At 44.7% G+C, this 11740-nt stretch overlaps 1 protein-coding gene and 1 pseudogene across 4 annotated transcripts; both read left to right on the top strand.

The window, feature by feature from the left end:
• Positions 1-6: 6 nt before the first annotated feature.
• On the top strand, positions 7-1580 carry LOC307194705 (3-hydroxyisobutyrate dehydrogenase, mitochondrial-like; annotated as a pseudogene). The gene has a single exon. The product of its transcript is annotated as a 3-hydroxyisobutyrate dehydrogenase, mitochondrial-like (transcript).
• Positions 1581-6459: 4879 nt separating this feature from the next.
• PRR13 (proline rich 13) lies at positions 6460-9953 on the top strand. 3 transcript variants are annotated; one of them, XM_079937887.1, is made up of 4 exons: positions 6460-6621; positions 7182-7220; positions 7592-7953; positions 9461-9953. In XM_079937887.1, exons 2-4 carry the CDS (start codon positions 7202-7204, stop codon positions 9500-9502), a joined length of 423 nt encoding a protein of 140 aa, XP_079794013.1. In that variant the 5' UTR covers positions 6460-6621; positions 7182-7201; the 3' UTR covers positions 9503-9953. The 3 variants fall into 3 exon arrangements, with proteins under 3 accessions (XP_079794013.1, XP_079794014.1, XP_079794015.1); XM_079937888.1 differs by having other exon boundaries at positions 6518-6573; XM_079937889.1 differs by lacking the exon at positions 6460-6621 and adding an exon at positions 6644-6699.
• Positions 9954-11740: the final 1787 nt, after the last annotated feature.

The raw sequence follows: 11740 nt of genomic DNA, 5'->3' as shown, positions 1-11740 counted from the left end.
GGGCTATGTGGGTTGGGGGAGGCTGGGTAAAGGAGAACAAGAGCGGGAGGGAGACTTTTCACTTTCTACCTCTTGGTCCTTTTTGGTTTTCAAAGCATGTGAACATATTACCTATTCAACAAAAATGAATACGTACATGTAAAAATACTTTCCACCTTTGTCTTAAGGATAATGCAAAGCCGTTGAAGAATCTTAAGCAGTAGGGTGATGTCACAGTTGGCTTTAGAAAACAATTTCTGAGGTGGGAGAATGAATTAGAAGAGGGCCAGAGTGGATGCTGACAGGACATTTAATGAAACACCACTTCGTACCCACTAGCATGGCTACACTAATAAAGACAGACAGCAACAAGTGCTGGTGCAGATGTGGGGTAATTGGAACACTTATACATTGCTGGTGGGGGTATAAAATGGTGTGGCTATTTTGGAAAGTAGTCTGGCAGTTCCTCAAAAAAGTTAAACATACAGTTACCGTATTACCTAGCAATTCCTCTCTTAAGTAAATACCCAACAGAATTGAAAACATATGGTAGTTGCACGCGTCCCCACGCACCCTCAGAGTCAGTGGATGAGCCGGGGCAGCAAGGCAGCCTCCTTACAGCTCTGTGGAGGTCCTCGGGCCTCCCTACTGGAGCCGCTGGCAGGGGCCAGCCTTGCAGTGGTGTGTTCTAGGTCAATGGCTTCTAAGATTCCAGCTGGATTCACTGGACTAGGCAAATGGGGCATCCAATGGCAAAAAAATCTCATGAAACATGGCTATCCGCTTGTTATTTATGATGTGTTCCCTGATGCATGCAAAGAATTTCTCGATGCAGGTATACAGGTAGTGTCTTCCCCAGCAGATGTAGCCCAAAAAGCTGACGGAATTATTACAGTGTTGCCCACCAGTATCAGTGCAATAGAAGCTTATTCTGGAGCAAATGGAATTCCAACAAAAGTGAAGAAAGGCTCACTATTAATAGACTCCAGTACTATTGATCCTACAGTTTCGAAAGAATTGGCCAAAAAGTTGAGAAAATGGGAGCAATTTTCATGGATGCCCCTGTTTCTGGTGGTGTGGGAGCTGCTCAGTCTGGGAACCTAATGTTTATGGTGGGAGGAGTCACAGATGAATTTGCTGCTGCCCAAGAGTTGCTGGGGTACAAGGGCTCCAATGTGGTGCATTGGGAGCCCTTGGGACTGGGCAGGCTGTGAGGATCGGCTACAACACGCTGCTGGTATGGATGGTATGATTGGAACTGCTGATGCTATGAATCTGGGAATCAGGTTGAGGCTTGACCCAGAACCATTGGCTAAAATCCTATATGTGAGCTCAGGACAGCTTTGGTCAAGTGATACTTATAATCCCATACCTGGCATGCTTCACGGAGTTCCCTTGCCTAATAACTATCAGGGTGGATTCAGAACAACACTCATGACTAAGGATCTGGGATTAGCACAAGACTCTGTGGTTAGCACAAAGAGCCCAATCATTCTGGGCAGTCAAGCCCATCAGATCTACAGGATGATGTATGTGAAGGGCTACTCAGAAAAAGCCTGCTCATCTGCGTTCCAGTTTCTACAGAGGAGGAGACATTCTGAGTTTGCCCTTTGGCGGTGGATACTGTTGGAAACCAGAGTCTATCTTGGAACCTCCTTATAGCTTGCTCCACAAGTAAATGGGTCTGTCTGCTTTTGATTGTCTTGGTCACAGTAAACCCTGGGATTTTTCACCCATTTTTAACTGCTTATTCTTTTTTTTTTTTTTTTTTTTTTTTTTTTTTGCGTTACGCGGGCCTCTCACCGTTGTGGCCTCTCCCGTTGCGGAGCACAGGCTCCGGACGCGCAGGCCCAGCGGCCATGGCTCACGAGCCTAGCCGCTCCACGGCTTGTGGGACCCTCCCGGACCGGGGCACGAAGCCGTGTCTCCTGCATCGGCAGGCGGACTCTCGACCGCTGCGCCACCAGGGAAGCCCTTTTTTTTTTTTAATCCATTTAGCAAACATATAATATCTGAAATTTTTTTTTCTGTTAGCTACTGATGGTCCCTGCTAACTAGCTGACTCACCTTTTTCAAAAATTTGATCTCTGAGCATCTTTAACTAAATAGTTGCATATTTCAATCAGGATATTATTTACTCCAACTTACAAATAAAACCACATTTTTTTTTTAAAGGATAAAACATATTTTAGGGGAACAAAAATAAACTGGTGTGAAGAAAGGACTTATAGAAAGGGGAAGTATAGTGAATTACTACCTGTGTCCCTCAGAAAGTTTGTCCTTTTAACCAAGTGGTGGTATTCTTGCATTACTGAGGTTACTAATTTATTTTCTAGGAGTTGATAAAGCAAGAGAACGCCTTGCTGCATGGTATATAATTTGGACTCTGTTACATTTATCTTGGTGTGTCTCTCTTGTAACAACTCCCAATACTCAGCGAACTTGGTTTTTATATTTTTGTTTCCTTGTACATTCTTTTTTTTTTTTTTAAGTAATTTTATTTATTTATTTATTTTTGGCTGTGTTGGTTTTTCGTTGCTGCATGGGCTTTCTGTAGTTGCAGTGAGTGGGAGCTACTCTTCATTGTGGTACCCAGGCTTCTCATTGAGGTGGTTTCTGTTGTTGCGGAGCACGGGCTCTAGGCGCACAGGCTTCAGTAGTTGTGGCTTGTGGGCTCTGTAGTTGTGGCTCGCAGGCTCTAGAGCGCAGGCTCAGTAGTTGTGGTGTGTGGGCTTAGTTGCTCTGCCGCATGTGGGATCTTCCCGGACCAGGGCTTGACACCGTGTCCCCTAGCATTGGCCAGTGGATTCTTAACCACTGCGCCACCAGGGCAGTCCTCCTTGTACATTCTTACTACATGTTTTTTGACTTCAAAAAAATGACATTAAAAAAAAAAGAATGACATCTTTAGAACTATTTCAGAGCCAAGGATGATATGTGTTTTAGATAATTATTACATTATTCTAAATATAACCATATAATTTTGAATTCAAATACATTTCTATGCTGATAATAAAAAACACATATGGATGCACAAATTTGTACATGAATGTTCATAGCAGTGATATATATAATAGGCAAAACGTAAAAACAATTCAAATGTCCATCAGCTGATGAATGGATAAACTAAATGTGGTATATCCAAACAGTGGCATATTATTCAGTATTTCCTTCATAAAAAAGAATGAACTACTGATTCATACTACAACATGGATGAACCCTGAAATATTATGCAAAGTGAAAGAAGCCAGTCACGATAGGCCACATATTGTACAATTTTCCGTTTGTATAAAACAGGAGAATTTATAAATTGATTAGTGGTTGCTAAGGGCTTGGGCAGAATGGGGGAGAGGCAGGGAGAGGAATGAGGATTCACTACTAATGGGGTGTGGAATTATTTTAAGGGGGACAAAAAATGTTCTAAAATTAAATAATGGCAATGGTGGCACAAGCTCAGAATATGCTAAAAACTATTGAACTGTACCCTTTAAATGAGTGAATTGTATGGTATATGAACTCTATTTCAATAAAGCTGCTTTAAAAAAGAAATAGTTTTAAATATTTAAATTCTAAGAGGCATCATGCCCATATAGACACATCAATAGTTTCTTTCAAACTCAATGATCTTACAAGGAAGAAGTAACTCAGATATAAATTGCGTTAAAAACAAAAACAAAAAAAGTGCCAGTCCCAATTCATCTCAAATAATTAGCACAAACCTGATATAAAAATATATCAATATGTACTATGGTTATGTAAAACATAATATTGTATGTCAACTGTATTTCAATAAAATATATATAACAAAAAAATTTTAATTAAAAAATTAAAAATTGGGACTTCCAGGCTTCCCTGGTGGCGCAATGGTTGAGAGTCCGCCTGCCGTTGCAGGGGACACGGGTTCGTGCCCCGGTCCGGAAAGATCCCACATGCCGTGGAGCGGCTGGGCCCGTGAGCCATGGCCGCTGAGCCTGCGCCTCCGGAGCCGGTGCTCCACAACGGGAGAGGCCACAGCAGCGAGAGGCCCGCGTACAGCAAAAAAAAAAAAAAAGAAAAAAAATTGGGACTTCCCTGGTGGTCCAGTGGTTGACTCTGTGCTCTCAACGCAGAGGGCCTGGGTTCATTCCCTGGTCAGGAAACTAGATCCCACATATCTCAACTAAGAGTCTACATGCTGCAGCTAAGAGTTCACATGCCGCAACTAAAGATCCCACATGCTACAATGAAGATCCCATGCACTGCAACTAAGACCCAGCGCAACCAAATAAATAAATAAATATCTAAAAAAATAAAAAATCTATCAAAAATTTTAGTTCAAGATGACAAACTCAGTATAAAATTTATCTTCAAATTTTTTGTAGCTCACAAATTTGGGATGTAATGTTTTCATTATGGTTGAGTTCAAAGTATTTAATTTCCATCATGTATTATACTTTGACCCAAAGTTATTTGCAAGACTTTTTTTTTAACTTCCAAATGTATGTTTGCGTTGCTGAATGCACACAAGCTCCTGTGCCCGACGCACAGTGAGGCCAAACCAGAACATTGGAGTTTGGAGCAGAGAAAGGTTTATTGCAGGACTGAGCAAGGAGAACCAGTGGTTTGCGCTCAAAAGACCCAAATTTTTTGATGTTTTTCGGGGAGGAGTTTTTATAGGCAAAGTTTGGGGCGAGGCCTGCAGGACATGTGACTTTCTTCTAATTGGTTGGTGGTGAGGTAACTGAGATGGTATTCCAGGAATCTTGTGCTCAGCTGGAATTTACCATCCTCCAATTGGGTGGGGGGGTCTTAGTTTTCACAGAATAACTCAAAAATATATTGTTATGTATATCCCTTTGTTACAGATGAGGGTTCTTGGCCTCCCTAATCAATAGAAATTGATCAGAGGTCAGACAAGAAATTCAGGCAAGGCTTTACTGGGGTCCCTGCTACAGCAGGGGGGAGCAAGAATGTACAACAGGTTCCCTCTCTGGCTCGCTCCCTGAGGGGTGGGTGGTGAGCTTGTTCCTTATGTGGGGTGAGGGTAGGGGTGTGTCCAGGGGTCGGGTTGGAGGGGTGGCTTAGGTGTTTTGCCCACCCCTTAGGTGGTGGTGTGTGCAGGGGGCATGCGCAGTACCCTGCATTTGCTGCAGGCTCTTCAAAAGTGGCAGTTGGGTTTTTGGTCTCTTTTGTATCTTTTGTCCAGAATTTGCCCCAACTGTGCATGCACATTATTTTTAGTCCCGTACAGTCTCTTTGTATTTTGTTGCTCGAGGAGAGGTGGGTCCAGGTGCAAAAACTGCAGCACTGCAGCAAAGGGTCCCAGGTCCCAGCCTGTCTCACCTTCAGGAGAAACCAGGACCCTGCTTTATTGATGCACTATTGTTTTTTGACTGTTCACCCTTTGTTTCTGCATTCCCTCCCTTCCCTAATTAGCAACTGTTTGAATCTGCCCTTTGGAACTCAGGGAAGGTCTAGGAGGCTAAACCCTTTCCTACAAACTAGAAAAGGGGACACCGAAAGACTTTTGTACCCGTGAGGGCCCCACAGGGTCCTGCTCGGTTTCATTTGTATTTATATTTTATGTTGAGGTCAAAGAATACAGTATATAATACACAATTCTCTGAAATTTGAATTATATTAGTTGAGACCAATTTTTAAAAATGTTTTATGTATGCTTAAGAAGGATAAGTATTTTTAAATTTTGGGTGTATGGTTCTATATATATTCATTAAATCAAGCTTGTTAATTGTGTTATTAAAAAAAATAGAGGCCATTGCTGCAATCCAGTTGAGAGATGATGGTAGGCTGGGAGCAGAGACGATGGAGAGAAGTGTAGTGATTCTAGATTTATTTGGGAAACAAAACGGACCCTTCCTGAAGTTGGAAGCAGATGCGGGGGAAAGGTGAAGGAAAGAGAGAGCCATCAGGACGACTTCTTGGTTTCTGGTTTATGCAATTTGACAGATGGCGGAGCTATGCAATTGAGATAGAGAATCCTAGGAGAGATTAGAAATCTCTGTATTTTCCCCAAGAATGTTTTCTTATTTCCTGTGGGGACTAAGAGGGAGGCCGCAATATTGAGGCTTGGGGTGAGATTTAGCAGCTCTCCGCCCTTCCTTAAGCGCTCCATCCATATATATATATATATATATATATATATATATATATATATATATATATATATATATATATATATATATATATGTCTGTATACCGCTTATCACAGTATATTCACATTACAAGGTGTGGCACCCACTGGACTAAGGGCTCAGAGGTCAAGGGTTGAGTTTCCCCAAGGCACTCAAGGACTTCGCCCAGAAACGGGCCCCGCCCTCTCCTAGCCGGTTTCTCCTAGCCCCGCCCCCAGGAATTTCCGGCCCGCCCGCTCCTCTGTACTGCCGCGTCCTGAAGCGCCTGGCTCCGCCCCTACCTCAAATGCTGCCTTCGAGCCTAGAGTGATTGACGACTATGTTCTCCAATCGTAATGCTGAATGACCACATAGTACCAATCAGGCGGTAGCAGAGGCGGATGCTGAAGCTTAAAGTGGGAGGGTGACCAGGAAGTGAGAGTGGAGGCTGAAAGGAGGAGTCCGCCCAAGCAGTGGTGTAGAGGTGACTGGACGCCTGGATTCCTCAGTTTCCTCCTTCTTCCATTCCTGGGTGAGGGGGTCCCTTCGCAGCTGGGAGCCAGGATCTGTATTTGCCTTTTTTAATGTGGGAGGGGGTATGTCTAGCCATGTAAGTGTTTGAGAATCTTTCCTGAGCCGCCTACCTCCTTTCGCCTCAAGGCAGGTCCTTTTCTTAGCCTGGGGTGGGGGTCCTGTCCCCCGTCACTCTTCTCCGGGAGCGGTTAAGTTGTTTAAGATCCCTTCGCAGCTTATAGGTGGCTAAAGTCTTCCGGACTCGGTCTCTGAGTGATGGGGATAGCGAGATTCGCGGAGTCTGCCCCTCTCCGGAGGACTTAGAAACCTCCAGCCGCGGCCAGAGCTAGTGGAAGGTGGAGGGGCCCTGGGAGCAAGGTTCCTGTGGTTAGGGAACTAGGAATAGAATAGGTGTTGGGGGCGAAGGAACGGGTGGAAAGAAACATTTCTTCTGTGGAGGTCTTGGTAGTTCTCTGAGAGGCTGTTGCGGAGCGGGAGGCGTTGGAGTTGAGCTTGGTCTCTAAAACCCCTGCCCATTTCTGGGCCGTCAGCTTCTTGCCTTCATTTGTTTCTCCTCAGGCTGGAAGAAATAGCTGAACATGTGGAATCCCAATGCCGGTAGGTGTTTGGGGGATCTCCTTTCTTGCTCCAACCCCTTTTCAGAAGGGCCACAACAGAAGGTTTCTGTGTCAGTTTCTCCTCCATCTCTCCCCGAACCCGCAAAAGCAAAGTCCTCAGTCCATAGCTGACCGATGTTCTCATCCTTCCCTAGAGTTCACTGCCTCCCTTTCTCCCCCGCCCTGCCAGGGACGTTACCTTTTATCTCTCTTACGTAAGTTTGTCTCCCCTACCCTCCATTTTCTTTCCTCACCTTTCCGTTTGCCTTTAACTATTGAGTGAGAAACGAAATCCTCTTCTTTTTGTTGTTGTTTGTTGTCAGAGGTTCTGGGCAGTTCTAATCTTAATTGATTCTTTGCTTCTTCCACCAGGGCAGCAAGGGCCATATCCACACCCCCCTAACGTCGGGTACCCTGGAGGTTGCAATCCTGCCCATCCACCACCTGCCACCCCTACCTTTCCTCCAGGCCCCTTTCCCACTCCCCCAGGAGCACCCCAGGGGAATCCAGCCTTTCCCCCTGGTGGGCCCTGTCACCCTGTGCCACCGGGGTATCCAGGATGCCAACCCTCAGGTCCCTACCCCCCTCCATACCCACCACCTGCCCCTGGCATGTGTCCTGTGAATCCATTGGCTCCTGGCATGGTAGGACCAGGAATGGTGATTGACAAGAAGATGCAAAAGAAAATGAGAAAAGCTCATAAAAAGAAGCAGAAACACCACAAACATGGCAAGGTCAGTGCCCTCTGGATCCTGGCTAGTAAGGGGTGCCCCCTCAGAGGGACTAGAGAGGCAGTGCGTGGGCAAGGAAGGAGGATTCGAAGTCTGAGGACATGGGGCAGCGATTGTGTAAAGGATTCCCACTGGGAAGAATCTGATAATCTTGATAATCTTGAGAAGAATTATTAGGCTAATTAGGTCTTCTATCTGGGAGGGGCTAGGCTGAGCCTTAGAATGGATATCAGAATCAAAAGCCTTTCTAATTTGCCTTTCTCTTCCCGGAATTCCACCCCTCCCCACCCCATGTTTGTTTTAGCAGGTTGGACACACCCACTGAGGTGGTCAAATGTCAAGCAATAGAGTCAGTCCTTTGACAAAGCAAAATCTTATATAATAATTAACAGATAATAATCTGGCCCTAGTTCCTGGAGTTTCTTTCTCTCCTTCAGTATTCTCAGGGTGTTGTGGTAATTACGTGGGCCTTATTGTCCTACTGTCTGGCAGGGAAACAGGACAAGAGCAGTCAGTGACTCTCAGCCTCAAATAAAGCCCTGAGTTTCATGCTCAGCCCCAAGGCTAAGTATCCTGTATGCTCACTGCTGAAGGAAATCCTTGCTTTTGCTGTTTAAGGGACAGTCTGGTTCAAGACTCCTGACCTTCTTAGAAAGCAAAGGGCACTTGGGTGGAGATGTAGGGCACCAAAGAATGTCCCATGGAGTGATCAGAGTTCATCTGGGTCTGATGATATCTCCTTTCCCTTTTCCCCTTGTAGCATTCCAGAGGAGTGTTAATTAGCAAGGGTAAAAGTAGCTCTCAGGACAATTCTGGAAGTGTTGAACCAACCTCGATCTTGAGGAGGCCTTAATTTACATTTTTCTGCCTAGCATTTATTTGCCTTATGGCTTTGGGTGCTAATCCTAGTTCTGGATCTTTGGTAGAAGTCTGAGGAGAAGGAAAGGTGAGATTGAATGGAGAGACTAAAAAATGTTTTTTATGACAGTTGTTGATGGGAGTATGCATGTGTAGAACCTTGACTAGGACTCTCCCAGCTTTCTCTCCCGCCTTCCTCACTTTCTCCCAGTTGGGACTTAGGAAGAAGTAGAGACAGATGCACACACAGCTGCTGATTCTACTCATTTTTCTTAGACTCATAGCCACTAGGAATGTCCATGCAGCTAATCATTATTATAAGGTAGCAGCTGTTTCCCTGCACTGTACTATGCTTGTGCCTATAATTTATTCCTTGCCTAGGCATTGGCTTAGGTAAAGAAAATTGGAAATTTGCTCCAAATGCAATAACTTCTGTGCAGTGATTTAGGATGGTTTCATCCATTCCTGTGTGCTCACTGCTGAAGGAAATCCTTGTTTTTGCTGTTTAAGGGACAGTCTGGTTCAAGACTCCTGACCTTCTTAGAAAGCAAAGGGCACTTGGGTGGAGGTGTAGGGCACCAAAGAATGTCCCATGGAGTGATCAAAGTTCATCCGGGTCTGATGGTATCTCCTTTCCCCTTTCCCCTTGCAGCATTCCTCCTCCTCCTCCTCTTCCAGCAGTGACTCTGACTGAACACAGGGCCTGGACCCTTCCCTCAAGTCTCTCCAGTTCTGCTCTCCCATCAAGCTTCAGATGCCATCTTGTACTGGGGGAAATTAGCCCTTGTGTCCCTCCCCCCGCCACCCCTGCAATCTAAGCCTCACTCTGCTGTTCAACCCTAACTGGCTAGGGAAAATGGGAAAAGAATTGCCATGGGTTAGCAAAGGCCATCTTCCCACTGCTTGGATAGAACTTTTAGCTGGTGAATTTTGCAGGAGAACTATTTTTTGAAAATGGTGAGATTTGAGCTAAATGCTGCAGACAAGTCTAAGATCTGTAAAATGTGATTACTTTCTTTTGTAATACTCATGATTGGGGAGATGCTGTGGAAATTTAATTATGGAAAGGAAAAAGCAACCTGTACCTTTCTTGTAATTGTGGCATGCTTGGATGATTTAGTGGCAAATAAACATTTCCCAGCAGGCGTTTTATTGATTGCACTCACTACAAGGCTGCTGGGAAGTGGAGTCCATTTGGCTGATGAGCTCTGACTGCCATTTTGGAAACTGATCTCTACTCCTTAGCTCAGGATGCTATCTCAGGTCCTCCTCTCACTCTCCAACTCTCAGTCCAAATAAAGCTGTTTCTCCTGGTCTCTGTTCACCTGTGCCATTACCGTGGTTGGGTCTAGCACATTCTACTACTTTCGCCTTCCACGGACCCTTTAAAGTGCATCAGTTTCATGGTAAGGAACCAGAGCGTCATCAGGAAGACAGCATACTGTCCTTATATGTCTCTAGTGGGAGGATCCTTCAGAATTGGTTCAGGCTTAGTGGAATGAATCTTTACTGTCTTCCATTTGATGAATGGATATAGGTCTTTAGCATAAGTTTTCATATCTGCTACCAAGGTTCTCAACCCTGGCTGCCCATCAGCTATCAGAGAGTGATTTAGGGCTTTGCCTGAAAGACTCTTGATAAGGATGGGGCCCAGCAAATCAGGATTTTTAAAACACTGTGGGTGATTCTGATGTATAGCTAGAACTGAGGGCCACTGATTTACCAAGTGCCATACATGGTATTACACATCGGGTTCTCAAAGATCTGTTGAGTAGAGAAAAAAGACATCTAAGAGAACTAATTAGTACAGATGCTATAAAATGCCAGAGAGATATAAACCTAGAAATAACTGGGAAGTGAAGGAGGAGTCAAAGATGACTTCACAGGGAAAGTGACGTTTGACCTTTAGGGCCGTGAGTGGAGAAACATGAGTACACAAAAAAATGAAAGAATAGATCTACCAAGTGGATGGCAGAGAAGGACTGGGAAAGGCATGTGCTTAGGTACAGGGTCTAAAGCTCCATAGCATGTTTGGGAATCACAGGTATCCCAATGGAGCTAGATTAATTCCCTGGAAAAGTATTATTTAGGAAATACTGTGTTCCGGGTGTTGAGGTACAAAGATGAATAAGACAGTCCCTGCTCTTCATGGCCTGCAAGAGCTAAGGGAGCAGATAGATATGTGAATATGTAAATAGGTTATTATAATACAGTAAAAGGGACCACAACAGAGACAGGGATCAAGCAGTGGGGGAGCAAAGGAAGGAGTGACAGTGCCAGTGGGAAATGAGTGAGGTCCTGGCTGGGCCTCAGGATGCGTAGGAGGTTCCTAGTTGATACATATCATCAGCTAACACCAAGCATTTATCATGTGCCAGGCACTAAGTGCTGTACATTTATAACTTGTGTTAATCTTCCCAGCAACTCTGTGAGGTAGGTACTCTGCTTCCATTTTGTGGAAGAAGAAAACTTAAGTCAGGATTCGAACTCGGGCAGTGTGGCTCCTGTGTCTATGCTTTTAACCCAGTGGATTTCAGGCAGAAGAAGCAGTTTTGCAGAGGCACAGAGTTGTAAAAAGGCGTGGGATGAAAGTTCAAGAATTCCTGAGCCTGAGATACCATATGGGAGCCTGAAAGCAGGAAATGAGGCTCTAGATGGGTCTAGAGGAAGGAGTGGACTTGAGAGATTTTACTGAGGTGGAACCCACAGGGTTTAGGGATTGAGTGTGGGGCTTGAACAGGGAAGGAGTGTTTTTAGTTGGCTGGATTGCATCTACCACTTGTCCCTGGGGTGAGTTATATGAAATAAATGCTTAAAATAAATATATTAGAGCTAGCTTCTAATTTTATTAGGATATCCAAGACCAAGGCCTGTTTTCCAGTGTCCTGGATTTGGGGGCCATTCTAATGGTTTTTTCCCAATCATACTCCGT

Source organism: Stenella coeruleoalba, assembly GCF_951394435.1.
Source record: "Stenella coeruleoalba genome assembly, chromosome: 11".
NCBI classification, from domain to species: domain Eukaryota; kingdom Metazoa; phylum Chordata; class Mammalia; order Artiodactyla; family Delphinidae; genus Stenella; species Stenella coeruleoalba.
Note: the sequence above shows the minus strand (reverse complement) of the source record. Positions and strands in the feature narration are given on the sequence as shown.

Coding starts and splice junctions, on each gene's coding strand:
- PRR13 (XM_079937887.1), top strand. Junction 7,954..9,460: donor AACACCACAAACATGGCAAG/GTCAGTGCCCTC, acceptor TTCCCCTTGCAG/CATTCCTCCTCCTCCTCCTC.